Here is a 25,490-nt window from a genome sequence, read left to right on the forward strand (position 1 = left end):
TTGAGACAGGTGGGACGGGTGAGACAGATTGATAGATGAGACAGGTAGATAGATGCGACAGGTGGGACAGGTAGACAGCTGGACCGGTGGGACAGGAAGATAGATGATACGTAGACAGGTTAGACAGGTAGATAGATGACACAGGTAGAAAGGAGAGACTGGTAGACAGGGAAGACAGGTAGATAGAAGGACAGGTGGACAGTCAGGCAGATAAGACAGGTGAGACAGGCAGAGAGGCAGCTTACGTTAGTAGTGAGACAGGTGGACAGACAGGTGACCCTGGCAAAGGGGTCAGACAGGCCAGAGGTGTCTGCGGCGATGAGCCCTCTGGCCTGGTACATGTGGCATCGCAGCTGGAACTCATGCTGGCCTGAAGACACACGATACGATAAGTGAGTATGATGAGAACCTTCTGGATCAGTTCAGGGTCCACCGTCAATATGGTCTGTGTTTGTGTTTAAGTATTCAGACACAAAGAGGAAGTAGCAGTGCTACACATTGTTACACAATGCTACCCAGAGATCCGGTCATTATATGGTCTGATGGGTTCATGGCAAATACAGAGCCTCAGCAGTCTGTCTTTAACACAGACTGAGAAGAATTTTTATGCTTAAAGACTTTTCTATTTTCATTCCAAAACCCCTCATCCTCATCTTCAAGACCGCTTATCTGGGGTCGGTCACGGCATTAGCAGGGGACCCAAGACTTCCCTTTCCCGGGCCACATTGATCAGCTCTGAAGGGGGACCTCGAGGCGTTCCCAGGCCAGTGTTGAGATATAATCTCTCCACCTAATCCTGAGTCTTCCCCAGACGGCACCCAGTGGGCATCCTCCCCAGATGCCCAAACCACCATCAACTGACTCCCTTTTAAGCAGAGAAGTTGCTTCTACTTCATTTTTTACTGCATTATTATTTTTTTTTAAATGTATTATTCCGAAAAATGCTTTAGTTTGTCATGTTCACCTAGCTCACATTACCAACATTTCCACATAAATCCAGATCAGCTTCATCCAATGTTTTTTAACTATCCGTCGACGCCATGGATGCAATGGAGACGGCAAGGGCTGTGATTGGTCCTCGAACAAAATAATTCCCTGAATCACTTCTCCGGTTTGACTTTGCACCTTAATTACTTTGTACATTGTTTACTTTGCACCTTAAGGAGCAATAAAACACCAAATAAGATTTGAAAAGCTTTGGAAGTTTATTTACAACGCTGTAGTCAACATATAAGATAGATCGGGCGGCGAATTGCATTGCATATCCGACATCCCGACGGAGAGCTGCTGAGCGGATTACAGAGTCAGAGTAGTATACTTTTGCCGCTTTTCCACTGCATGGTACCAGCTCGACACGACTCGACTCGACTCAGCTCGCCTTTTTTGCGTTTCCACCGCGAAAACATGGTATCTGGTACCTGAAGTGGCTGCTTTTTCTAGTACCGCCTCGCTCTAGGTTCCAAGCGGCTGAGCCGATGCTAAAAGGTGACGTCGGCAGACGGCCGGCCACTGATTGGCCAGAGAGTGTGACGAAGTCACGAGAGCGACATGGCAACCATGCTGGTAACAGCCATAGCAGCGCCGCAGCCAACATATTCCACTTCTTCAACATGCCAGCTAATAATACGAACACGAATACCATCGCATCGATGTTCTCCATTGTTGTTATGTGGGTTCTGTCCATGTGTGGGTTACGTAGGTGTTGTTTGCGTCGCGTACAAAAATACGTCACGGCCCTTTCGCGCAGCCGACCCCGCCCACGTCCCGGAGGTACTATTGGCGGTGGAAAAGGACCCGCGCTGCTACCGTGTCGAGTCGTGTCGAGTCGTGTCGTGTTGAGTCGAGCTACATGTGCGGTGGAAAAGCGGCATTTGGCTAAACGGTCCGGGTGGAACTCCGACTTCAAGTTTTAAAGTCTGCATCGCAAAACAATCCTTTACATCCGCCATATTAAAGCTATGTAGCCTACGCCACATTTACGAACCGCGGTACACCTCTGTAACCGCAAGTGCCTGTACCGTGACGGTTCGGTACAAATACGTGCACCGTTACACCCCTAGAATCTACCCATTTCTACTACATTCTTTTGAAATTTCGCCAACTATCAGCGCCATTTGATTAATTGTAAGTATTGAACATAAAATTAAGATTTATTAAAATATTTGTTGGAAATTCAACATGTTTTTCATACACGTACAACGCAAAGTGATGGTAGCCATGTAACTTGACACCGCATGGTTAGCTTGCTAACAAGGCAAGTCGGGAGCTTAAATAATACTGACGTTTTTCCATTCTTTTGAAATTTCGTCAACCATCAGCGCCATTTGATTAATGTAAGTATTGAACATAAAATTAAGATTTATTAAAATAGTTGTTGGAAATTCAACGTCTTTCTCATACACATACAACGTTGTAAGTTATATTAGCGATGTAACTTTAACACTGCATGGTTAGCTTGCTAACAAGGCAAGTCGGGAGCTTAGATAATGCTAAAATGCCGGTTTAATATGTACACACGAATCCTCTCCTGCATAATAACTATTTTCAGTTGACTGTGATATGTCTGTGTTAGTGTGTGTCTATTATGGAAAACGTTCAAAAGTCATTGATAACATCATCAAAATATCATATCATGGAATTAGTAACATTAATCTAACGTTCAAATAACGGCAGATAAAGCCTCGTCTTATTCTTTTTTTTGGTGGAGAACCAGCGCCATACAGTGGCCTTGAATATGTACTACAGCGTTTCCACAGCTAGACGCATTTTTGCAATGAGTCAGTCTTTATGGAGAAATTCCTGAAACGCTGACAAGTAAAACAGAGGAGAAATTTTTGTTTTCACTCATGTGGACGGGGCCTTATCATTAGATAAGATATTATTAGATAAGGCACCGGGTTCATTTCCCTGTGCATATCCAACTCCTCTCCACCGTGGGATTTTTAGCTACCGGCACATTTCAGCGTGAGGTTGGAGACATATCCAGCATTTCCCAGCCATCGATCAGTAGGACCATGCCGGCGGTGTTGGACGCAATTATTTCCCTGGCCCCGAACTACATCCAGTTCCCTTACAGTGATACCGAAATCTAATGGGGCTTTCAGGCCATCGCCGGATTCCCAAACATAATTGGAGCCATAGATTGCACCCACATAGCCATAAAAGCACCGTCAACTAACGAATTTAACTATGTTAACAGAAAGGGGTTTCATCCTGTCAACGTGCAATGGACGTTTACATGGGTTTCCATTTCTGTGTTGGAGAAGATTCTTTTCTTTGCCCCCTTTGCCATTGTAGCGGTGAGTGGTAAAACACATTCACATGGTTAATAAAGGGATGCGTTGCGAACTTGCGACCATATATGGTTAATTGGAGGCATTTCTGAATGCAAATTGTCTGAGCGTGAACGAGCATGGTACTTAAGAACAGGTGGGATTTATCAAGATTGATGACTTACTGATAAATTGATGAATACCGATTTTTTTGTTCTTAAGCACATCCTAAATTTCCTTCGTAAGAGAATTTAGATCCTTTTCGACGCACGGTTGATAAATGAGGCCCCTGTACTTCCTCACCGGCTGACCACAGACTATGCAAATGGGGAGACAGGTTTCCTCCAGCATAATTCTGAACATCGGTGCACCACAGGGTTGTGTGTTGAGCCCCTTCCTCTTCTCCCTCTACACCAGGGGTATTCAACAGAAATTAAAATAGATCCAGTTAGAGAAAATGTCCTCAAGCAAAGGTCCGGAACATCATAATGTCTAACTTGCGTTATGATTCAGTGTGATATTGAAGTAGCCTAGTAGTTGTATCAACGTATGCATGTAATCAACAACTGACTGTCAGATCAATATGGGAAGAACAATTCAAAAACATTTGAATATATTTATTGTCACAATTATACAGATAATACTGAAGATGTATTATTTAAGGAGGTTCAACTGACTCCACTGAAACTAATCTCTTCAAGGAAATGAAGGGCTGCATTTAAAATCAAAATGGTGAAAATACACAGGTAATGGTGGGTTAACATTTCAATTTTCTTTGTGGCTGATGATGCTGACATGGGCATTTGGTTTATTTTGTCAAAAAGCTCTTCGCTGTTTCCCCTCGAGTAAGGTTTCAGCTCCTTTACTCATGCACTCATTGACAACCCCTCCATCAGTAAAAGGCTTTTTGTGTTGACCCAAAATACAAGTGACTGAGGGAACATTCATTAGCACGTTATTGGGCAGTGAATGAATGGGTCAAGTCACATGGGCGTAGCGGACGCGGGGTACGCGGGGGACATGTCCCCCGCACTTCCCGCATCTGTGCCATCTGACCCCCGCACTTTTTACAGCCATTACAACCATTCAATTCATTTTTAACATGTGGAAACACGTCTTTCCGAGCCGCCTTTGAACGCACCATGAGCAGGCGGCAAACACCGCTGTCGTGTTGTAATTTCAATCACAGAGACGTTGATTCAGATCTGTTTAAAGCATGTTCAGCAAACCAGCAGCCAAGAGACAAAAAACGTTACCTTGTTTTTGCCAAACAAACTAAACTAAATGATGACTGACTAATAGATGTCAATATATCAAGTTAAGCTAGGTAACAATTGTTAAAGAGATACTTCACCGGTGGGAATATGAAGGTTTTATGAATTAAATAATTCAATGTATTATAAATGTGAAATTTTTTTAAATCGGTTCATCCTAGCCTGAAAAAAGGCAGAAAGAGTGTTTTCATGGTCTCTCTGGTTCAAAGTAAGAAAACCTACAACTACCACAGTGCATTGCGCTCGCTGCCCCGCCCACCTGTCGGTCTCCCGTCCCCCTCATTCCCCCTCAGTATGCGAGCTCCCGCCCCCTCTCATTCCTTATTGGTTGAAAATGTTTCCACCAAAAGTGTGTTGTAGTCCTCGGCCCTTCTAGCGGGACAAGAGGTTTCTCCCGAAATGACGTCAAACGTCATTTGACGTCATTTCGGGAGAAAATGAGATGAGAAAAAATGGGCCAAGGGGAGACTGGTTTAGACTGATATTTATTTATATATTTATTTATATTACAATAGCGATTTTATAATGATAGAACGCCGGTTCTAAATGGGTGAAGTATCCCTTTAACTGTTACCTATGTTAAATCGCTTGCTAGGTGCAGGTGATAGTAACTAGTGACAATTACTCTGTTACATTTCCTTGAGAAACTTTTTGGATAAATTGTACTCTTAAGAGTTGTTTTACTGCAAAATACTTTTTTACTTATATTATTCTAAAGTAAGCACAACAACCGTCCATGCTAAGTTTGAAAAATACATAAAGTCTAATAAATGAATAATAAATGTGGCCAGACGTCACCCAAGGTCCAAAGAAGGGCCACAAATATTAACATCAGTTATTTAACTGTAGAAGATGATCAACATCGAAACTTTATTACTTTTTAGTTAATCTAACCATTATTTCATTTTTATTATATTATTGTTTCTACGGCTCTAAAAGAAATCTAGAACTGAAAATATTATTTTGTAATATAGTTATTCAGAAGAGCCTGTAGCCTTTGATTCCCTTAGTTCAAAAGGTAAATACTGACATTGATGTTTAAATATGTAGTTTATATTTAATTTCAAAGAGACTTTTTGTTTATTTATTTGCAGATATTATTGTACTACTGCATTATTTGTGTTTCAAAGAAAGCAGGTATAGGTCATACCATATAGGTACAGTCAGTGGAGCAAGTAAGTTACATATTAATTTAATCTTTCAGCCTCTAGCATATAAACGAAATGAAGCAACTGTCTCATATTTCTAACTGCATTTGAAGTAGACATTGAGACTCACCAAAAATGGACACTATAGGACAGTGATCATGATTTGTCTCAATATCAGAATAACAACAATGGGTCAAATAGCAATGGCTGGTGGAATGGCCATAAAGTAGGTCTGTATATGCAGTGTAAGCTTGTCCAGGCCCTGCAAGTCAGGATGTAGGCTATGAATCTGAATGAATAGTAGGTAAATAGGTAGTGGCCATCCCCAAAATGAATCGGAATACAGGAATTCAAATCTATTTAAATCCCAAAAAAATTTAGGGGGGGAGGGGAACCCAAGACCCCCTGTCTATTACTGTGCCCCACCAACATTTTTGATCACCAGCCGCCACTGGTCTTAGCCTTGATTAATTTCGCACATCTGTGCTGTCATAGTTGACGACGGCAAATGTAAAATAGCTACATCTTCACTTTCACTTGTCACTTCTTGCCATTAAATTAAATTATGTGGCTTATTACCATGTTACCTTGTCACTTCAATTCCATTTTGGTGCTGATAATTTGAAACAGGAATGGTGTTTTACAGAACTTTTCGTGTTCAGTGTTGTCATTTGGCACTTAATTATCTGGCTACTTATCCTGTAGATGCTCGAGGGTCATTCTGTGTCAACTCAACCAGAGTTTGGCAGCTTTAGATTTTGACTTTAGATTTTGGTAGTATATAATTTTAAAGAACTAAAGTTGGTCCCCTGGTGCTGTGCTGTTTGTGGTTAGGTAGCCACTAAGTAGAGGTGCAACTGAATGCGAGAGGATGATAAATCACTCAATAGACCTCTGAACAATTTGTCCCCCTCACTTCTGAAATGATGGCTACGCCCCTGGGTCAAGATCCGGGTGGATTGTTCATATTGGGCTCTGAGAATGCTTATTTTCTGTGACCGCAGTTCAGACTTGAGTGGGTATGTTTGGTGAAAAACTACTTTGTGCTTTGTCTCATAGTGCTGTTTCACGTTGGCACTTTTTATAAGTGCCACTGTCTGTGAGCATATGAGACTGTTTTTTTTTGTTTCCATTGGGAAGAATAAACATGAATGAGTCTGTCCATTCTGGGTTGAAAGCTGTTTTTGCTGTCCACTTTTCTCTTCTTAGAGAGCGCCATGTGTAGTTCTTTTTCTGCCTTCGGCTCACTCTGTCTGTCTCTTTTCTGTCTCGCTGTATTACTCATTCTTCTCCCACTGTATTACTGACTCTTCTCCCGCTGTCTTTCTCACTCTTCTCCCGCTGTATTACTCACTCTTTTCCCGCTGTATTACTCACTCTATTCCCACTGTATTACTGACTCTTCTCTCGCTGTCTTTCTCACTCTTCTCCCGCTGTATTACTCACTCTTCTCCAGCTGTATTACTCACTCTTCTCCCGCTCTGTCTCACTCTTCTCCCGCTCTCTGTCTCACTCTTCTCCCGCTCTCTGTCTCACTCTTATCCCGCTGTCTTTCTCACTCTTCTCCCGCTGTCTTATCTGCCTTCTCCCGCTGTATTACTCACTCTAATCTGACTTCTTTCTCTGTAATTCTCGAACTTCTCTCTGTCATCTCTCGCATGATCGCTCACTGGCTCACTGTAAGCCAGTCAGCCTGCGCCGGGAATGCACAGATTCGATTGGCTGAGTAGCATCACTTTGGATGGCTGAACTTGAATGCAATTGGTCAGTGGATTTCCTGATTCGCTAAACCAGTCTAGAAACGCTGCGCCGGTCAAAATAGAAGCGCCCGTCAAAATTAAAAACACTTGAATAATTTATTGACTATAGGTCCGGGTCCGTAAAGGACGGCGTCTGGGTCCGGACCCGGACCGTGGTCCACCTGTTAATGACCCCCGCTCTACACTCAAGACTGCAAACCTACCCACGAGGCCAACACCATATTAAAGTTTGCAGACGACACCTTGGTGGTAGGCAGGATCTTGAGCAACAACAAAGCTGCCTACAGGACAGAGAACCTGGTGAGCTGGAGCCAAAAGAACAACCTCATCCTCAACGCGGCAAAAACCAAGGAGCTGATCCTGGACTTCAGGAGGAAGACGAAGCCCTTCGTCCATCAACATCGACGGCGAGAAGTGGAGGTTGTGCAGAACATCAGGTACCTCGAGGTCAACATCAGCCGCGACCTGACTTGGACCGTCAACATCACCGCGACGGCCAAGAAAGGACTTCAAAGGCTTCACTTCCTGAGGTGCTTGAAGAGGGCACGTCTCCCACAAAAGCTGCTGGTGAGCTTCTACAGGTCAGCCATCGAGTCAGTTCTCACATACTGCATCACCGTATGGTAATCTGGCTGCACCGCAGACGACAGGAAAGCTCTCCAGCGCATCATAAAGACTGCTGAGAGGATCACCGGCACCCAGCTCCCCAGACTGGAGGACATCTACCAGACCCGCAATACTCGGAGGGTCAAGGGCATCCTTAGGCTGTGTCTCAATTCAGGGGACGCATCCTTCGAAGGGTGCATTCGAAGGGCGATTGCGTCACTGCAACGCGTCAAGGGCTGTCCCATTTCGAAGGCTCCTTCAAATGCGGCCTTCAAATGCAGCCTTCTTTTCCCGGATTTGAAGGATACACCGATGTATCCTTCACGGCCGAACGTATCCCGAGATTCATTGCGCATTGGATTTTTTCAGAAATGGCGTTAGAGAGAGCGGAAGCGGCAGTTGCAGCAAATTACATATTCAATGACAAAACTATGTAAAAACATCAATTTCATTAACACGAGCCATTTAACGTTAAACTAATTAACGTTATATTTTCTATAATTATTATATAACCGAATCAGAATCTGAAAACTTTATTGATCCCCGGGGGGAAATTGTTTTGTTCCAGGTGCTCGGTACAAATAGAAATTACAAGCATGGAAGATAAGGTTATAAAAAATAAAATACCATAAAATAAAAGTAAGAATAAAGTAAGAAGTGGACATCCACGTGAAAGTGGACATCTCTGAATGGGTTATATAAAACGGCTCCATAATTCTCCTGCGCCGTCCGGTTTAAACCGCAGCTGTCAGGGTTGCTAGGTGACAGGAGCGGCGCGTCATCAGGCAAAGTAAAGGGTGTTAACGGCTTGTTACGCAAACTTGAAATGCTCCGTAGGGCAGACCATCTCATTTAAAAACGTTTGTTCGGCCTACGGTCCGGCCTTCACAGTCTACGAAGGCCACACCTTCATAGAGCGTGTCCTTCGAAGGATGCGTCCCCTGAATTGAGACAAAGCCTTATGCCGCGTTTCCACTGCAGGGTGCGGTACGGTTCGGTTCGCCTCAGTCCGGTAGGGAGGGGGCGGTATAGCCCAGCTCAGTTCCAAGGTCGCTTTTCCACCGCCGACAGTACCCTTTATGGTAGGCCGGATGTCGATCGCCGCGGCAGCTACGTAAACATCGTGACATCATAGCAGCGCGACACAGTGTAGCCTGCTCAATAAAAACAATGGAAAAGTTGAACGCGACAACATTAAACCAAGAGCTACCATGGAAGTCGTCCAGCAACAGTTCCTGGCCTTTATGCTTTTCATATGGCAGTTAATCAACTTCCGAATGCAAGCTTTGTTTGACGAAAGTTTGGAGGCTACTGTATGTTTGTTTTTATCCCCACGTCGCCCGGAAGTGACGATTCTGTCGACCAATCAACGGAGGGGGTGTGTAGCTCGAATTTTCCGGCACCCTTTCAGGCGTCTTAGTACCCCACGGAGGAGTACTGAAGACAAGGGCAAAACGAGGACGGCTCTAGTCCGGATCAAGCCCACTTTTGGCAGCGGAAACGCAATCCGTACCGCACCTTTGCGAACCGAACCGTACCGCACCCTGCAGTTGAAACGCGGCATTAGAGACAGCAGGACACTGAGCGCCCGCTCAACAAGACTGCAAAACAGCTTCTACCATAGAGCTGTGACACTACTGAACTCTACTCCCACTCTACTGCCAAACTGATACTCCCCATCTCAAGCACTCATGATTGCACTATTGCACTATCGACACTTAAGGACTTGGGGCCTCATGTACTAAGGTTGCGTACACACAAAAACGTGGCGTACGTCCTTTTCCACGCTCACGTTCAGATGTACAAAACGTGAAATGACCGTAAAAATGTGCGGTCCCCACGCCAGCTCCAGAGCTGTCGTACGCACGTTTCTACAGCTATTGTTCCTTTGGCGACACTTAGAGGTGACGCTGGGAAACTGGGAAAAAAGGTGAAAACAATGACTCATCAGAGTGATTTGCACATCAGAGACACACTAATGAACAATTAACACACCTTGCAATTATATGGGTGGCTATAAAAGCATGCGCAATGGATGAAGAAAATTGTTTTAAAAATGGCTGCGTTAGCGTTGTTAGAGGACATCGCAAATGGTCAAATCCGAAGGGCGCTGGGGACGCCGGGGCCGACGGAGGAAACGCCGGGGCCGACGGAGGAGACGCCGGGGCCGACGGAGCAATCCGTGCCCTCTCCTTGCTTGTCTATTCAAAAATAAAAAATGTAAGTTAATAAACACGAGTCAAAGTCTTTAATATCCTGGCATCTTCACGCACGACTTATGTGTATTGCAAGCAGCCAATTGTATGACCAGTATAATCACAGCATTTATGACTTCAGCATATTTACCTTGGGGATGATCGGTGTCCCCTTCATGGGCTCCCACCACTCCGGTGAGAGCTGTGTCACCGATCAAAGCGGCCACTCTCAAATCGAAGGGGGAGAGTTCCCCCACTCCCGTCCCCCCACCTGTTGCGGTCACGCTTCGGCGGTGGGCAGAAACCCTCCGCTTCACCTCCACCTTGAGGTCTGACCACTTTTTTTTAATTTCAGAGTGTGTACGCTGCTGAGACCCCACTGCATTGACGGCCTCGCAAACACGCTCCCACTCACTTCTCTTTTGTTTTGCATTTATCCCTGTTGACAGGGTTCCAAATAGCATATGCTTGCGCATTTCTACCTCGTGGAGCAAAATCTCGAGCTCGGACTCCGTGAAGTTTCGTTTTTTGCCTCTGTTCATGGTCCTAGGTGATCGGATTAAGAGGTGAATCTCAGGTCCAGAGGCCTATTTAAATAAAATTGCATATTTAAATGAGGGCGTGGACAGGGAGGAGTTTGGCACCTCGGCATGTGCGCTCAATTCCACGTTGATTGAGATGTACAAAAGAAACGTGCTTGGATCCATGCGTTCGCACACTTTGATACATCTGAATTTATTTGTGCGTAAGACAGTTTCTGGGTTTTGGCGTACGCCAAGTTTCAGTATGAAATCCACGCAAGTCTTAGTACATGAGGCCCTTGGACTTTTGAAAACATTTTATTTATGTATATATTTTATTTATATATATATATATATATATATATATATATGATTTTATTCAGGACACATGAAGATCCATAGTACAATGTATAAAAATAGACTCAATACAAAAACAACAATAAAACACAACACATAAAATAAGAGATCAGCATACAACACTTGCAGTATACAAACATGCCCTCCAATGTCTCAAGAGTGTGGATGAGAACCTGACAGAGCTGAGCCCAGGCTTGACCAATGCCTGAATAATACTGTTTTCAGATGCCGTCAACCTACACATAAAACGATACATCAAATTCCTAATTAAAGCATGACAGGTAGGCACACCAACATTTACAAACATTTGACTAGCACTAGACCATCTCGGTATTCTGAGAAGCATCCGCATTCCGTCATTATAAGCCACAGTTAGTTTTTTCATATTGCTTTTTCTGTAAGCACGCCACAAATGGGCAGTATATAGCGGGGTACAGAATGCTCTAAATAGCGCGACCTTTATAGCAGTTGAACACATGTTAAATTTACGTGCAAGCTTATTGGCTTGACCATACATCTTACGGCATTGTCTGTTAATGTCTTTATCATCTGACAAATCATTAACAAAATGGTGGCCTAAATACTTCACATCATCACACACTATAAGAGCAGTACCAGATAAAAAGAAATCAGGAAATACCAATTTCCTGTCTTCTTTGCTTCTGACAATCATAATATTGCTTTTATTTGCATTATATCGAATATCAAACTCCACACTGTATTGGGAACAAACCTTCAAAAGTTGTTGTAAGCCAGCACTATATGGGCAAAATATGACTAAATCATCTGCATACATAAGGTGATTAATGAGACTATTGCCAATCACACATCCTGTATTGCATGCATTCAACTGCTGTGACAATTTGTCCATATACACATTAAAAAGAAAAGGAGATAGGATTCCACCTTGGCGTACACCGTTACCAACATAGAAAGGTTCTGACACAGAATCCCCCCATTTCACCTGCATAGACTGATGAGCGTACCAGTAGACTAAGATTCTAATAATGACTTTAGGCACTCCTCTATGATGCAGCTTAAGGAACAGTTTCTGATGATTCACACGATCAAATGCCTTGGAAGCACCTATAAAACACGTAAAGATAGTGGAATTCAAGCTATTTTAACGGTCTAAAATTTCCTTTAAGGCAAATATACACATATCAGTACCATGTTTACGTTTAAAACCGAATTGGTTATCTGTGGTAAGAATATATTTTTCCAACCTGCTGAGGAGGATTTTCTCCAAGATTTTGGAAACAATGCTGGCTAAAGCTATGGGCCTATAATTGTCTATGCTGTTAATTTTGCCAGCTTTGTCCTTAAGAACCGGCACTAATAGTACTGGTAAAATGGCATCAGGCAGAGACCCATGGCCTAAGAATCCTGTCATACATATAGAAAGCAGAGTAATAAGTTTCCTGCTAGCATATTTTAGATGCTCAGCAGTTATTTTATCAGCACCATAAGCTTTGTTGTCATCTAAACCCAATACTGCAGATTGTATCTCTTCTGAATTGATAACCACATTTTCATTATTATGAACATATCCAACCTCATAATTATTCCTCCCATGACAGTTAAACAACTCACTATAGTGTTGTCGCCACATCTGACAGATAGCATCTGATCCACTGGCTCCCTCAATATCTGTAGGTAAGGGCAATTTACTACTGTTCATGGCTCTAATCTCTTTCCAGAAATCATTATAGTTTTTATATTGTAATTTACATGCCAGAGACTCAGACCTCAGCGAGTTCTCATTACTTTTGATGTATCGAAGTGCATATTTAAAATGTGCATTTGCACGTTTCTTCTGTTCAAATAAAGGTCCCTGTCTGTCTCTACCAGACACTATCCAGGCTTTAAATGCCCTCCTAGCTTCGGCATGAAGCCCTGCCACATGCTCATTCCATCCGGGCTTGATATTCTGAAGCCCACACTGGAATTTATAAAAAAGGCCTACAGGCAGCATGAAGTGATTTCACGATTAAATCATGTCAAACACATAAGTCATATATAAATATATTGCCGTTATTTTGGATATTGTTGTTTTTTATATTTTTATCATATTTATATTTATATAACTGAGGACTGCTCCAAAAAATTTCGTTGTCTTGTGCAATGACAATAAAGGTTATCCTATTCTATTATTATATTATTATGCTGCCATGGGAGTCTATGGCAGCCCATAGAACGCCGTCGTCAAAAGTTGTGAAATTTGGCACACTGATTCAAGACAGTCCCATTATCCCATGAAGCAAATTTGAGGTCGCTAGCTCATGAGCTAGCACCACCAACAGGTCAAAGTTGGACATGTATTCATGTTTATAACTTTTGACCCATTCATCCAATATTCTAAAACAAGGTATCATTGGATTCCTTGGTCCAAGCCGAGTTCAACACACCCGATGTCGTCGTTTTGTGCCATGATTGATTTCCCCCCATCTTCGTTTATGTCAAAAACCTTCAAAATCTATCTCCTATCACAGATTTTGTCATATCATCTTAAAACAACTCGACGGCAAAGCCGCCAAACAGGAAGTAAGCCTGTTCTCAGCAACTCTTTATCATATCATAGCCAAACCAGAGCCCGTCTACGAAGAGCCTGGGCACTTCCTATATGCCCCATTGTACCGATCTTGGTTGTAGTTCCATTAGACATCCACTGGGGGTGATCGCGGGCTAGTCCAGATTGAATGGGAGTCTATGGGGCTAGACGGCTAAATATATCTCTTTCACCTGCTTGTCGTTGAAATATCGCAAATTTTATTGTAGATTCCGCAAGTTCAATATAGATTATAGTTCAAAAGTCAAATGAATGAGTACTTATGTCCTTTCGATTTCTTACAGTTTGGGCCGTTGTTGGCCATACACGCTAGCATTCTGCTAATGAATGCTGATTGGTCAGGGACGGACTTGTGACTGATTACGACCAGAGACCCCTATTGATGGCATCTGAAGCTGAAGCACAATCTGAGGACTTTCCGTCAAAGTTAATTTTGCGTACTGTATTTATATTTTCCTGCAGGCACTTTTATTTTTTATAGTTATGTATGGTGAAAGTACATGGGTATAAATGGAATTTCTTCAATTTCTTGTGTTCAATGTTCAATGTGTTACGGTACGATATGCAACCTTAAATAATACAGTCAATGTCCCGCTCAATATCATTTCATCTGTCATTGTCTATTTTTCAAAAATAAATGTCTCTGCCCTGCAACACATAGACTAGTTTACACATGTTTGTTAAATGAGAAACATGGTCTAGCTCACATTTAAACAGTAATTATACAAACATTATACCAACATAGCAACAGGCAAGTTTATTCAAACATCACACTAACAAGAACACAATAAGAACAGTAACTAATAGTAAATAAACAAAAAAATGAGAAATTATTTAACAACACTGAACATACTGAAAAGAGGCAGGGAAAAAGACAGAGGAAGAAGACTTGTCCATTGTCACAGCATCAAGGTCCAACTGTAGAGATCAAGAAAGGAAGAGGCATGAGGAGGAGTACAACAGAACACTGTGCTCTCTAGGAGATTGTTTACTGATTTAAACTAAGTTAATGCAGTCTTACAATTATGATTCAAATCCAGGTTTCTATTTCAGGAGAAAGATAGATAATCAGCCGACAGCCAGCCAGCTGATAGCAGCTAGCACTAGATAGAAATCAATAGCGATGTCGTTACTAAAAAAAAAAGCTTTATCATCGGCATTAGTGAGGATTAAAAAAAAACACTCTGTAAGTAACATACATATGTAAAACATTCGCACATTTCTTTTTTTTACATTAGCTCACTCTCTGTAACTCGTGTATTAAGCAAAAAAAAGCCTTACCTCCAACAGCTGGTGTTATCGTGAGAAAAGGGAATGATGCGAAAGTGCCGAAGTGATTCAGAAACTGCCGTAAAGCAGTACCTCTGACAGTATGACAATGTGTGAGGTCATCGCATTTTTTAACGCCTTTTTAGAACAGATACGTGACCTTAAAAATTGCGATATTCAGCTGAGTTTATTATCTTAGCCCCACCTTTTGAACGCAACTTTCAAATTACTTGACAAAAAATTACATTGTGAGAAAAGTGGATTAAGAGGGTAAAACCCCATAGGCTCCCATTCATTCTGGACTCGCCTGCGAGCGCCCCGCGTGGACAGAGATCATTACTGCAACCAGTCCAGAAAACCGGAACTAACCAGCAAGTGCCCATTCTCCTCATATTAGACATTCTCTTGCCAAATTTGGTACATCGACTCATGACATCATTCTGGGGACACCCAAACAATTTGGTGACCTTTGACCTCAGGGGAACGTCAAACAGGAAGTGAGCTCATATCTCTGCCTATCCTGTTGATATAATAATTAATAATTGGTAGAGCTGTAATGATACACCCACTCACAATTCGGTTTGTATCACGATTTTTGACCCACGGTTCGATACATCCCACGATTTTTTTAAATTTAAAAAGCATTTTATTTAAACAACACTAATATAACAATTAACTTAATATAACATTTAATAACAAATAATTTGGAACACTGAACAGATTTGAACAGAAAGAATACTATTAAAGTATAGCTAAATTAATAAATAAATAACCAAAGATTGCAGTGGGAGGATGCTTGCAGGGTTAGGCAAAAACCCTCAACTAGTTTGGTTGGTTTAGTCAAATATCCTATTAGCGCTTCTTATTAGGCTATGTAGCTTAAATAATGACATAATCAGGCCGTATAGAATGCAACATGTTTAATAGCCTAACTTTCAGTAGATAGTAGAAAAAACATGAACGTCTAACATGAACGTCGCAATTACGAGGCACAGTGTTACGAGTAGCGTAGGCCGATGTGTGTGCGCGAGAATGGCAGTGTGCGTATGTGTGTGTGTGAGTGACGTCAGCGAGTGAGTGGTAGCGTGTGTGTCTAGTGAAGAAGCGAACGAGTCCGGTAGAATAAAGTACCCATCCTGTCAATAATCGGTGGCCGCTTCATTCCGACCTATAAGCAGACAAACTGCCAGTCAAATTACACAAAACAATAGAGACAGGGATCACACAGGCAATTTTTTTCGCGCTTGGCCCACTCTGGATAAACGTCGTTCATATCGCATATGAGGACTTCGACGGCTGTGGAGAAATGCAATCCTCCGTAGCCACGGAGAGCTGTCATCACAGAGAGGGCATCTCTTCGCATACTTACGGCATCGATAAGATGGGGCGGTGTCAGCAGACTATTATTTAGACAAATTATTAGCAAAGTTCAATCCGACAATTTGACCGGAGAGTTAGAAAGGGCGTATATCGCGCTTCTGCCTTCTCACAGCGCGAGACAGGTTTGTGGCTTTGAGTGTCGCGATTTCGGTTTTGATTCGCGTATCGTTACAGCCCTAATAATTGGGCATCAACAACTTCAATGGGGGCATTGTTAGCAGCAAATCTATTTCAGCCCTTAGAAAGCAACTTCAATGCATTTTCATTGTGATAACCATTTGGCAATAGCTTTCATGTTGGTGTAATCACTGAGACGGTCATCATGTAGACACATAACCGATTATGTCTGTCCAGCCAAATTAGGTTACAGAGTCCTATTCTTCTTGACCCCCACATTGCTGCTCACAGCTATACTTATTATTTACCTGCCATGGGAGTCTATGGCAGCCCATAGAACGCCGTGGTGAAAAGTTTGGGGTCGCTAGCTCATGAGCTCTAGCGCCACCACCAGGTCAAAGTTGGACATGCATTCATGTTTATAACTTTTGACCCATTCATCTAATATTCACAAACAAGGTATCATTGGATTCCTTGGTCCAAGCCGAATTCAACGCACCCTATCCCGTCGTTTTTCCGCCATGATGGATTTTCCGCGATCTTGGTTTATGTCAAAAACCTTCAAAATGCATCTCCTATCACAAATGTTGTCCAATCATCTCTAAACTTGGCAAAGATGAGGGTCAGACCATGGGCCACAAAACTCATTGAATAGATTCAATGTCTGGTGATACTATCAGACCTCCCCATTTACCTATTCAATTATTTCTCACGGAAATAGCCGCGACAGCCTATCAAATTCGACCGCGAAGACGCCAAACAGGAATTAAGCCAATTTCTCAGCAGCCGTTTAACATATCATAGCCAAACTTGGTCCATAGACCCATGACATCGGCTGCGTCTCAATTCAGGGGACGCATACTTCGAAGGCTGCATTTGAAGTCTGCTTGTGTCACAGCGGCGCGTCAAGGCTGTCCCATTTCGAATTCTCCTTCAAATGCGGTCGAGAAATACAGCCTTCTTTTCCCGGATTTGAAGGGTCCACCAGCTGGATCCTTCACGGCCAAACTGGATTGGATTTTCCAATGGCTAAAAAGCCATTGGAGAATTCTTATTTGAAATCATGGATAAACAACATTGAACATTGTTAAACAAAGGCCTACTTGATCAATACTAGCCATATATGGTGAAACTGTTATTTAACAACATATTTGTGTTAACAACATATTTACATAAATGAAAAAAATGCCAAACCAATTTACTGTCTAAGCAGACTCACTGAAGGACCCAAAAACATCTCTCCTCCTTTCATTACCCTGAGCAAACTTCTGGGCAATTTCTTGTCCGTCCAGTCTGTCAATCCTCTCGGTGAATATGGCACACAGCAATGCCATTGAGTATTTTTTGCGGCATGGTTGATCGCAACCATGTCTTCAATCTGCGTAACCCACTAAAACTGTGCTCTGCCTCAGCAAATGATATGGGCACCACCATCAACAATCTCTAGCTAGCTACAGAGAATGAAACGGTATTAATATGCTTGTGTTAGGTAGCTATCTAAAGAGAATGACAAGGTATTAATATATGGGCCAGAGCCAGGCAAGCTCAAAATGTCTTTAGGAATTTTCTAGTTAAAATAAGATTATACATAAAAATGAAAAAACATTAAAGGTATTCACCTACGGCCTAAAAATACTTATATTTCACATTTAGCCTACTTCAGGTAAGAGCAAATGCCATTTAATAATGTCACTAGCTACTCAACATTACGAAACGATTAGCTGCCACATCTGGGAAAGTCAACAGGCAACAGGCGTACATTGTTTGTGTTTTGAGAAAACGCACTGATTGTTTTTTTCTTCTTCATTTTGTTTCTTCATGAAGCACCTGCTCTGTCATAGTAGACAATGATCACCGCAACAGGTACAGGCGTAGCTACAACTTCCTCTTTAAGACCCTGGGGAGTGAGAGTCGTGCCTTAGGGTGTGTTCAATTTACACTGAAAGTCTGAACTTTGAGCTCGGAACAACCTAACCCCAAAGTTGAGTGCTCCCAGCGCTTCCAAGCCTCACAAACGTACAACAAAACATGTAACTAACTACTGTTTACGTGAGTAGAAGATAGCATGAATTATATGTCTGGCTGGTGAGATTAATCAGACTTTCCGAGTTGGAGATCCGACTTCACGGGGGGGGGTTCTGATTAAAATTCTGGACTTGGAGCTCGGAAATTCCAACATTCATGCACGAATGGAACGAACCATTAGTCGTAGCACACAAAAGCCGGACTCTCAATGTGCGCTGCACGTATATTAGTATAACTAACGGAACATTAATCTTCAGTTTTTCCGGCGATGTTTGTCGCCTTATGTAGGGACATTTACATTTACATTTAGGGCATTTAGCAGACGGTTTTATCCAAAGCGACTTACAATAAGTACATTTGTCATAAGAAGTGCATCAATACATCGCTGTCGGTACAGTAAAGATGTTCATAGAACCAAGTGCAAGAACAACAATCGCTAGGCTAACCCATTCCCCGTGTTACAGCCATGATAGCAGCTACTGCAGTTGCTACACAGTTAAGTACTATAATACAATACAATGTTGGGAAAGTGGGGGGGGGGTCACTATGAATCTGAGGGGGTCATGTCCCCCCCGTCCCTAGTGCCATCTGCGCGCATGGTTGCTAGGTGACAGGAGCGGCACATCGTCACGCAAGGTAAAGGGTGTTAACGGCTTGTTACGCAAAATGGAAATGCTCCGTAGGCCAGACCGTCTCATTTAAAAACGATAGTTATGTTATTATAACTCTAGTTCTATGATTGTAGGCGTAGCCGTCTAGGCTTCGCCTTATGGGCTTGTCCCCTGAAAATTCAAACTATGCACCTATCAGCGTGGGCACCGCCCACATTTCCCACGGTATCGTGTCTATATAACGCGGTGTATACCGTCGCTCATCCTCCACGCTTTTCTTTCAGCATTTGGAGGGTACAGCAGGTGGGAAACTAGACGGCTACGCCTACAATCATAGAACTAGAGTTAACTATCGTTCTATTTCATGTAGGCTACGCCGTCTAGGCTTCGCCTTATGGGCTAAGGTGAAGCTGCAAGCTGAGCCCGATCAATGTACTCCTGCTGGACCCCAGTCAAAACGACCTAAGTCACCAGAGCACATTAAGACTCAAAAAGCCAAGGAAGTGTAAAACACTTCCTTGGCTTGATATTCTCTCTTATATCAAGTAAGAGTCTCTCTTACTTGATATTCTGAGTCTCTCTTACGGGTCTCTCTTACTGTCCTTCTCAACACTCTCTGATCTCACTAAAAGGCTAGCAGCACGAAATCAAGGGATATTTAGAATATAAAAAAATGTGTGATTAATCGCGAGGTATGACATTAATCGTGATTAAATATTTTAATCGCTTGACTCCTCTCTCTTCACATGAGTATATACAAACTCATTTACAATGACTGGTGATACTGTCAGACCACCCGATGTAGCTAATAAATTATTTCTCATGGCAACATAAGAATTTGGCCGCCATGTTGAAAGTTGTCAAAATCAATAGTACATATCCACAGGCCACAAATTCTGTCCAATCTTCATGAAACTTGCCATATATGGTCTTCAGACCAAGTTGAACAAATGTGTCCAACAGCTTTTTCAAATTCAAAACCGTTTGGCCGTGACAGCCAATCATACTTGACGGCAAAGCCGCCAAACAGTAATTAAGCCTGTTCTCAGCAACTCTTTATCATATCATAGCCAAACTAGGTACATAGACTCATGACATAATTCTGGGGACACCCAAACAATTTGGTGACCATTGACCTCAGGGGGACGTCAAACAGGAAGTGATCTTATATCTCTGCAAGGCCTTCATGTATCCAAACCAAACTTGGCTCATAGTCTTATGACCCTATCCTGATGATGCCCAAATAATTGGGCATCATCAACGCCTAGTGGGGCGTTGTGAACAGCAAGTCTATTCGGGCCCTTAGAAAGCAACTTCAATGTATTTTCATTGTGATAACCATTTGCCAGTAGCTTTCATTGTAGGTGAAATTACTGAGACGGTCGTCATGTAGCCACCTAAACGATTATGTCTGTCCAGCGAAATTAATTTATGGAGACCTATTTTGCTTGACCCCCACATTGTTGCTCACAGCTATATCATCGATCAGGCATCTCCAAACGGTGGACCTATCCGGACCCATGACCAATTTAAAATAATAAGAAAGTTTTTTATTTTTTTATTTTTATGATTTCACTATACAAAGCATGATTATGTTAGTAAAATCATTTCTCGCTGAAATACAAATTGAAAGGCAGAATAATCTGTAGTACAACATAAAAACAGCAAAAAGCAATGATCTTCACAGAGCGAAGATCATGCACTCACCGAACTCCCCCCCTCCTTCCGTCTGTCAAGGCATGTGCGTAATAGTGTCACTCAAAAAATAGCCAATCAAATTTTTTGTTTACCGGAAGAGAAAATTGGAATGAGAAAATGGCTTGCTTGAAAACAAGGAAAGTTTACCCCGAAAAACAGACACTTTAAAGATGAATGGACTGACCAATACTTGTTCGCAAGGCAGTACAAAACCTTTGTTGTGTCTTTTATGTGTTGAAACCGTGGCGCTGATAAAAAGTGGGAATATTAAGCGGCATTACGAATCCCAACACAGATCCTTCGAGGAAAAGTATCCCCAGAAGTCAGAAGTAAGAGCGTGGAAAATATCCGAGCTGAGAGCTCAGTATGAGAGGTCTACGCGTGTCTTCACGCACTCATTTACAGGCCAGCAACGTGCAAATGAATGCTCACTTAAGATTGTATGGATTTTGGGGCAACATAAAAAAACTTTCAGTGACACGACTGTTGTGAAGGAGTGCTTGAACGCCGCTGCCGAGACGTTACTTGAAGGTAAACAAAGGGATGAATTGTGTGAAAAAATAAAGCAAATCCCAATGTGAGCTGCAACGACAACTAGAAAATCCGAAATGTTATCAGATGACGCACTGTCACAGCTTCATGCGGCTGTTCAGAGTGCCCCATCCTTAGCCATTGATTAGTCTTCAGATGTAACGGATAATGCCCAACTTTTGGTTTATGTGCGATTGTTTCATCAAGACAAGAAAGAGATGGGTCTAACACCACTTGAGACACTGTTTTGCTTACTTGAAATGAAGGCCTAATGCTCTTTTTGTGTTTATTTGAAATGTAGGTCTGGTGTACCTGTTTTGCTTACTTGAAATGTAGGCCTTATGCACTTTGTGTTTATTTGAAGCGTAGGCCCAGTGTTCCTGTTCTGCTTACTTGAAATGAAGGCCTTATGCACTTTTTATGTTTACTTGAATTGCAGGCCTAATGTACCTGTTTTGTTTACTTGAAATGTTAATATGTGTTACTTTGTCTTACTAGTTTTTCATGGTTAAAAGTAAGCTATTTGGAAATTGAAAATAAATACATCTGAAATTATAAGGTAATATGCTATGTTGATTGTATTTGACAAAAGAAGGCTATTAGGACGTGGTAGGTTCGGACCTTTCTTGGAAGGAATTTTTAGTAACTGGACCTTGTTAAATTGTATTAAATAATAATAATAATATTAATAATATTACTTTAATTATTGGATTCTAAGGGGTGTCGTTTGGGACGCCCGCAAATTCACACGAGAATTCTGACCTACCGCATTTAAATGATTATTTTCCACAGTTAATGCCCCAGAGAAAACTCCAGAATGTTCCAGGTGCCTCTCACCTGCAGGTACTAGGTGCGTGGGGGGTCCCAGCGGGTCCCAGCCCTCTGTGATGGGGTTGAACCCTGCAGGGAGGTCCTCCAGCAGGTGTCCAGACTCACTGCAGCTGCCCAGCCAAAGGTACACATCCAGCTTAGCTAGGACCGACCAGGGAGCCAAACGCTTACCTGGGGACTACACACAAACACAATGTAGTATATCTGGATAGAACCATTTCAATAGTATAGCTATATAGTATCAATGTGTGTGTGTGTGTGTGTGTGTGTGTGTGTGTGTGTGTGTGTGTGTGTGTGTGTGTGTGTGTGTGTGTGTGTGTGTGTGTGTGTGTGTGTACCTTGAGGAACAGAGTGTGTATCTTGCCACAGTCCCTCCCTCTCTCTTCAGGGTTGCCTGAGAACAGGAGGTCTCTGGCCCTAAGGCGGCTGTAGGCCACTCGCTTGTTGTTGCTTAGCAACCACACAAACACATCTGGCAGTGTGTGCTGAGGCTATAACCAAAAAATACACAGTCATACAGGATGACCCTGGCGTCCCAGCACTAAACCAGATACAAAGTGGTGAGCGAGAGGAAGACCCTAGGGCCCCCAGCAGCCGAGTGGTCAGGGCTCCTGGAACGGTCAAGCCCCCCCTAGGGCCCCCAGTGGCCCAGTGGTCAGGGGAACATGTCCAGCCCCCCCTAGGGTGCCCAGCAGCCAGGTGGTCAGGGCCCATGCAACAGTCTAGCCCCCCCCACACTTTAAGCTCTTATACAGTTGCATGCCCCCAGGACCCAACTACACCTGCTCCTTTACAATTACACTTAGGACACTGATCCAGAGCTACTTACAGTAAGTGCATTTGTCAGAACATTTCTCCTGCGATGGGTTAGCCTGACCACGCAGCTTATGACCTCACTATCTGGATCTGGGAACATTTATATATATATATATAATGCATCTCAAATATGGACTTGCTCAGGATATTGGTCAGAGCCAGGCTTCACTGTGACTCTACTGTGCCCTTCAAGACCTAGCTCCTGAAACAGAGAGACAGACAGGTAGACTGACATACCTCCTCCACCAGGAACTGGATTTGCCTGCACAGCTTGGTGGCCTCCTGCAGCAGACCTTTTATCCCTGATGAGTTCCTCTTCCTCTCGGTCATCACCTCCACCTCTGCAATAATACCTTCCTGCACACACATGGAATTTAACCACTAACAACATGTCCATTTGTGTGTGTGTGCTTGTGCGAGTGTGTGGGTGTGTGTGTGTGTGTGTGTGTGTGTGTGTGTGTGTGTGTGTGTTTGTGTGCGAGTGTGTGTGTGTGTGTGTTAGCTCCTCCCACCAGTTCCTGTTTACACATCGTGAGTCGTTTCCTGTCCAGTTGAGTCAGGTGATTTCTCTTCAACTCCATTTTCAACTTGCTCTGCACTGTCACAATGAACTTCCTACCCAAACACACGCACACATGCAGGACGCACGGACGCATGCATGCAGGCACAGACACACACTTGTGTTAGAAGTGAAATAGCATGATTAATACTTCTCAGACTCTGATTGGTTGGTTTGATTACCTGGCATCGAAACAAAAGCCTTGGAGAACAATCTTGAGGATTTGCTCCGCCCCCGGATCTGACTTCTTGTTCAGCTCTGCTGCTTCGGTCACGCCCTTTTCCTGAGGATTCCCAATCAGGACTCAATCAAGACTTTAAAACGACCAGTATAATTGTCTTTAGAACTATTCCTAAATGTATGCCTAGTCTTTGTTTGTGCGTGTGTGCGTGCGTGTGTGTGTGTGCGTGTGTGTGTGTACCAGGTGCAGAGCAATGTTCTCCAGCAGGTTGGAGGTGAACAGGCGGTAGGTTCTGTCCTCCCAGAGACTGACCACCTGCACACACGGCTTCTGGCTCAGAGGCAGATGCAGGTAGAACCTACACACAAACACACACCCACACACACACACGCACGCACGCATGCATGCACACACACACAAACACACACACATACATGCACTTATGAATAAAACATACACACGCACACACACATTGTATTTGTTATGTGTTTGTATATGGTGAACATGGCGTACTTGCTTCCCTGGGCAAGGAGGGGTTTCTCTGCAGGTGTGCAGGAGTCGGTCTGGGTCTGTGGAGAACACCTCCTCGGGGGGTCTGGGGTCACCCCAGCTAGCAGAGACTTCCTTGGAAAATCAGGGGTGCATCCACCCAGCGCAGACCTGCGATAGGAGTCAGGGGTCCCCCCAGTCAGGAGGGGGGAGGAGGAGGAGGGAGAGGGGGCCAGCCTGTCCGGGTTCTCCGGGAGAGACCTCCTGCTGCCCCCGGAGCCCCCACCCGACGGGCAGGGGTTCTCCAGCACATTGCCGTGGTTACCTGGGAGTCGGATGCATCAGGCCTTGGTTACCATAGCAACACATCCCATAGTGACACCAGATACCCCCAGCAGAAAGGAGTAGAAACTGACCGACGGAAAGCTCAAAGCTGATTGGCTTGTCTCCAATCTTCCTGTCGATGAGCGTGGCCTCAAACACGCAACCGAAGAGCAGGAAGCTTTCTTTGTCCTCCTCGTTCAGCTGAAACACAGCAACCCACATTCACTCTCTCTGACACATGCATTCTGCTAGGATTAGATTGTGTATTCCTCCCTCTTGGGGCGCAAATAGGAACAGCATATATGTTTTTCTATTGTTCGATCGGCTTCTTATGAGGTCATCAATAAGATAAATAATGAACAAGTGCATTTTTACAAACCACTAACAAGGGCCTCTTTGTCAGGTGAGCCTCATTTAGGAGGTTAAGGGCTAACCGTTAGGAACACGTTACATCGCCATCCCTCCCTCCACGTGAACACTCCTCTCTCCCTACCTGTGGCGGGGGCTCTGCAGGTAAGACCTCTGCCTTCCCCTTGTCCTCCTCAGCCCCCCCTCCTCCTGCTCCTCCTGCTCCACCTGCAGTAGTCTTGACCTCCTTGCCCCCGCTCTTCCCCCCCTTGGACTCTTTTGGTTTGACCAATCGGCTGAGTTTGGGCTCCGAGCCCGTCCCCCCCGCCAGGATCTCTACTGCCAGCTCCAGGTAGACACGCCCCCTGGAGGAGCAAGTCACAGGTGAGTCTGGAAACACACCTGGAAGCACTCCTGGTAACAAAACCTGTAAACGCACCTGGAAAAAACACCTGGAGCCCACCTGGAGACACACTTGGAAACGCACCTAGATTCACACCGGGAAACACACCTAGAAACACACCTGGAAACATACCTGGAAACACACCCTGAAACACACCTGGAAAAACACCTTGAAGTACACCCTGAAACACACCTGGAAACACACCT

General features: G+C 43.5%; 1 protein-coding gene across 1 annotated transcript in view; it reads right to left on the reverse strand.

Annotated features, from left to right (window-relative positions):
- The window catches only part of fer1l6 (fer-1 like family member 6), a 210,437-nt gene that overhangs the window by 114,110 nt on the left and 70,837 nt on the right, over positions 1–25,490 (reverse strand). The window contains exons 13-22 of the mRNA XM_056610925.1: positions 25,027–25,246; positions 24,626–24,734; positions 24,234–24,534; positions 23,961–24,078; positions 23,722–23,822; positions 23,493–23,595; positions 23,218–23,337; positions 22,503–22,655; positions 22,171–22,342; positions 246–370 (exon numbers count right to left, since the gene is read on the reverse strand). Coding sequence (XP_056466900.1) covers positions 246–370; positions 22,171–22,342; positions 22,503–22,655; positions 23,218–23,337; positions 23,493–23,595; positions 23,722–23,822; positions 23,961–24,078; positions 24,234–24,534; positions 24,626–24,734; positions 25,027–25,246 — 1,522 coding nt within the window. The remainder of the gene's footprint in view (positions 1–245; positions 371–22,170; positions 22,343–22,502; positions 22,656–23,217; positions 23,338–23,492; positions 23,596–23,721; positions 23,823–23,960; positions 24,079–24,233; positions 24,535–24,625; positions 24,735–25,026; positions 25,247–25,490) is intronic.

Source organism: Gadus chalcogrammus, chromosome 16 (assembly GCF_026213295.1).
Source record: "Gadus chalcogrammus isolate NIFS_2021 chromosome 16, NIFS_Gcha_1.0, whole genome shotgun sequence".
Classification (NCBI taxonomy): domain Eukaryota; kingdom Metazoa; phylum Chordata; class Actinopteri; order Gadiformes; family Gadidae; genus Gadus; species Gadus chalcogrammus.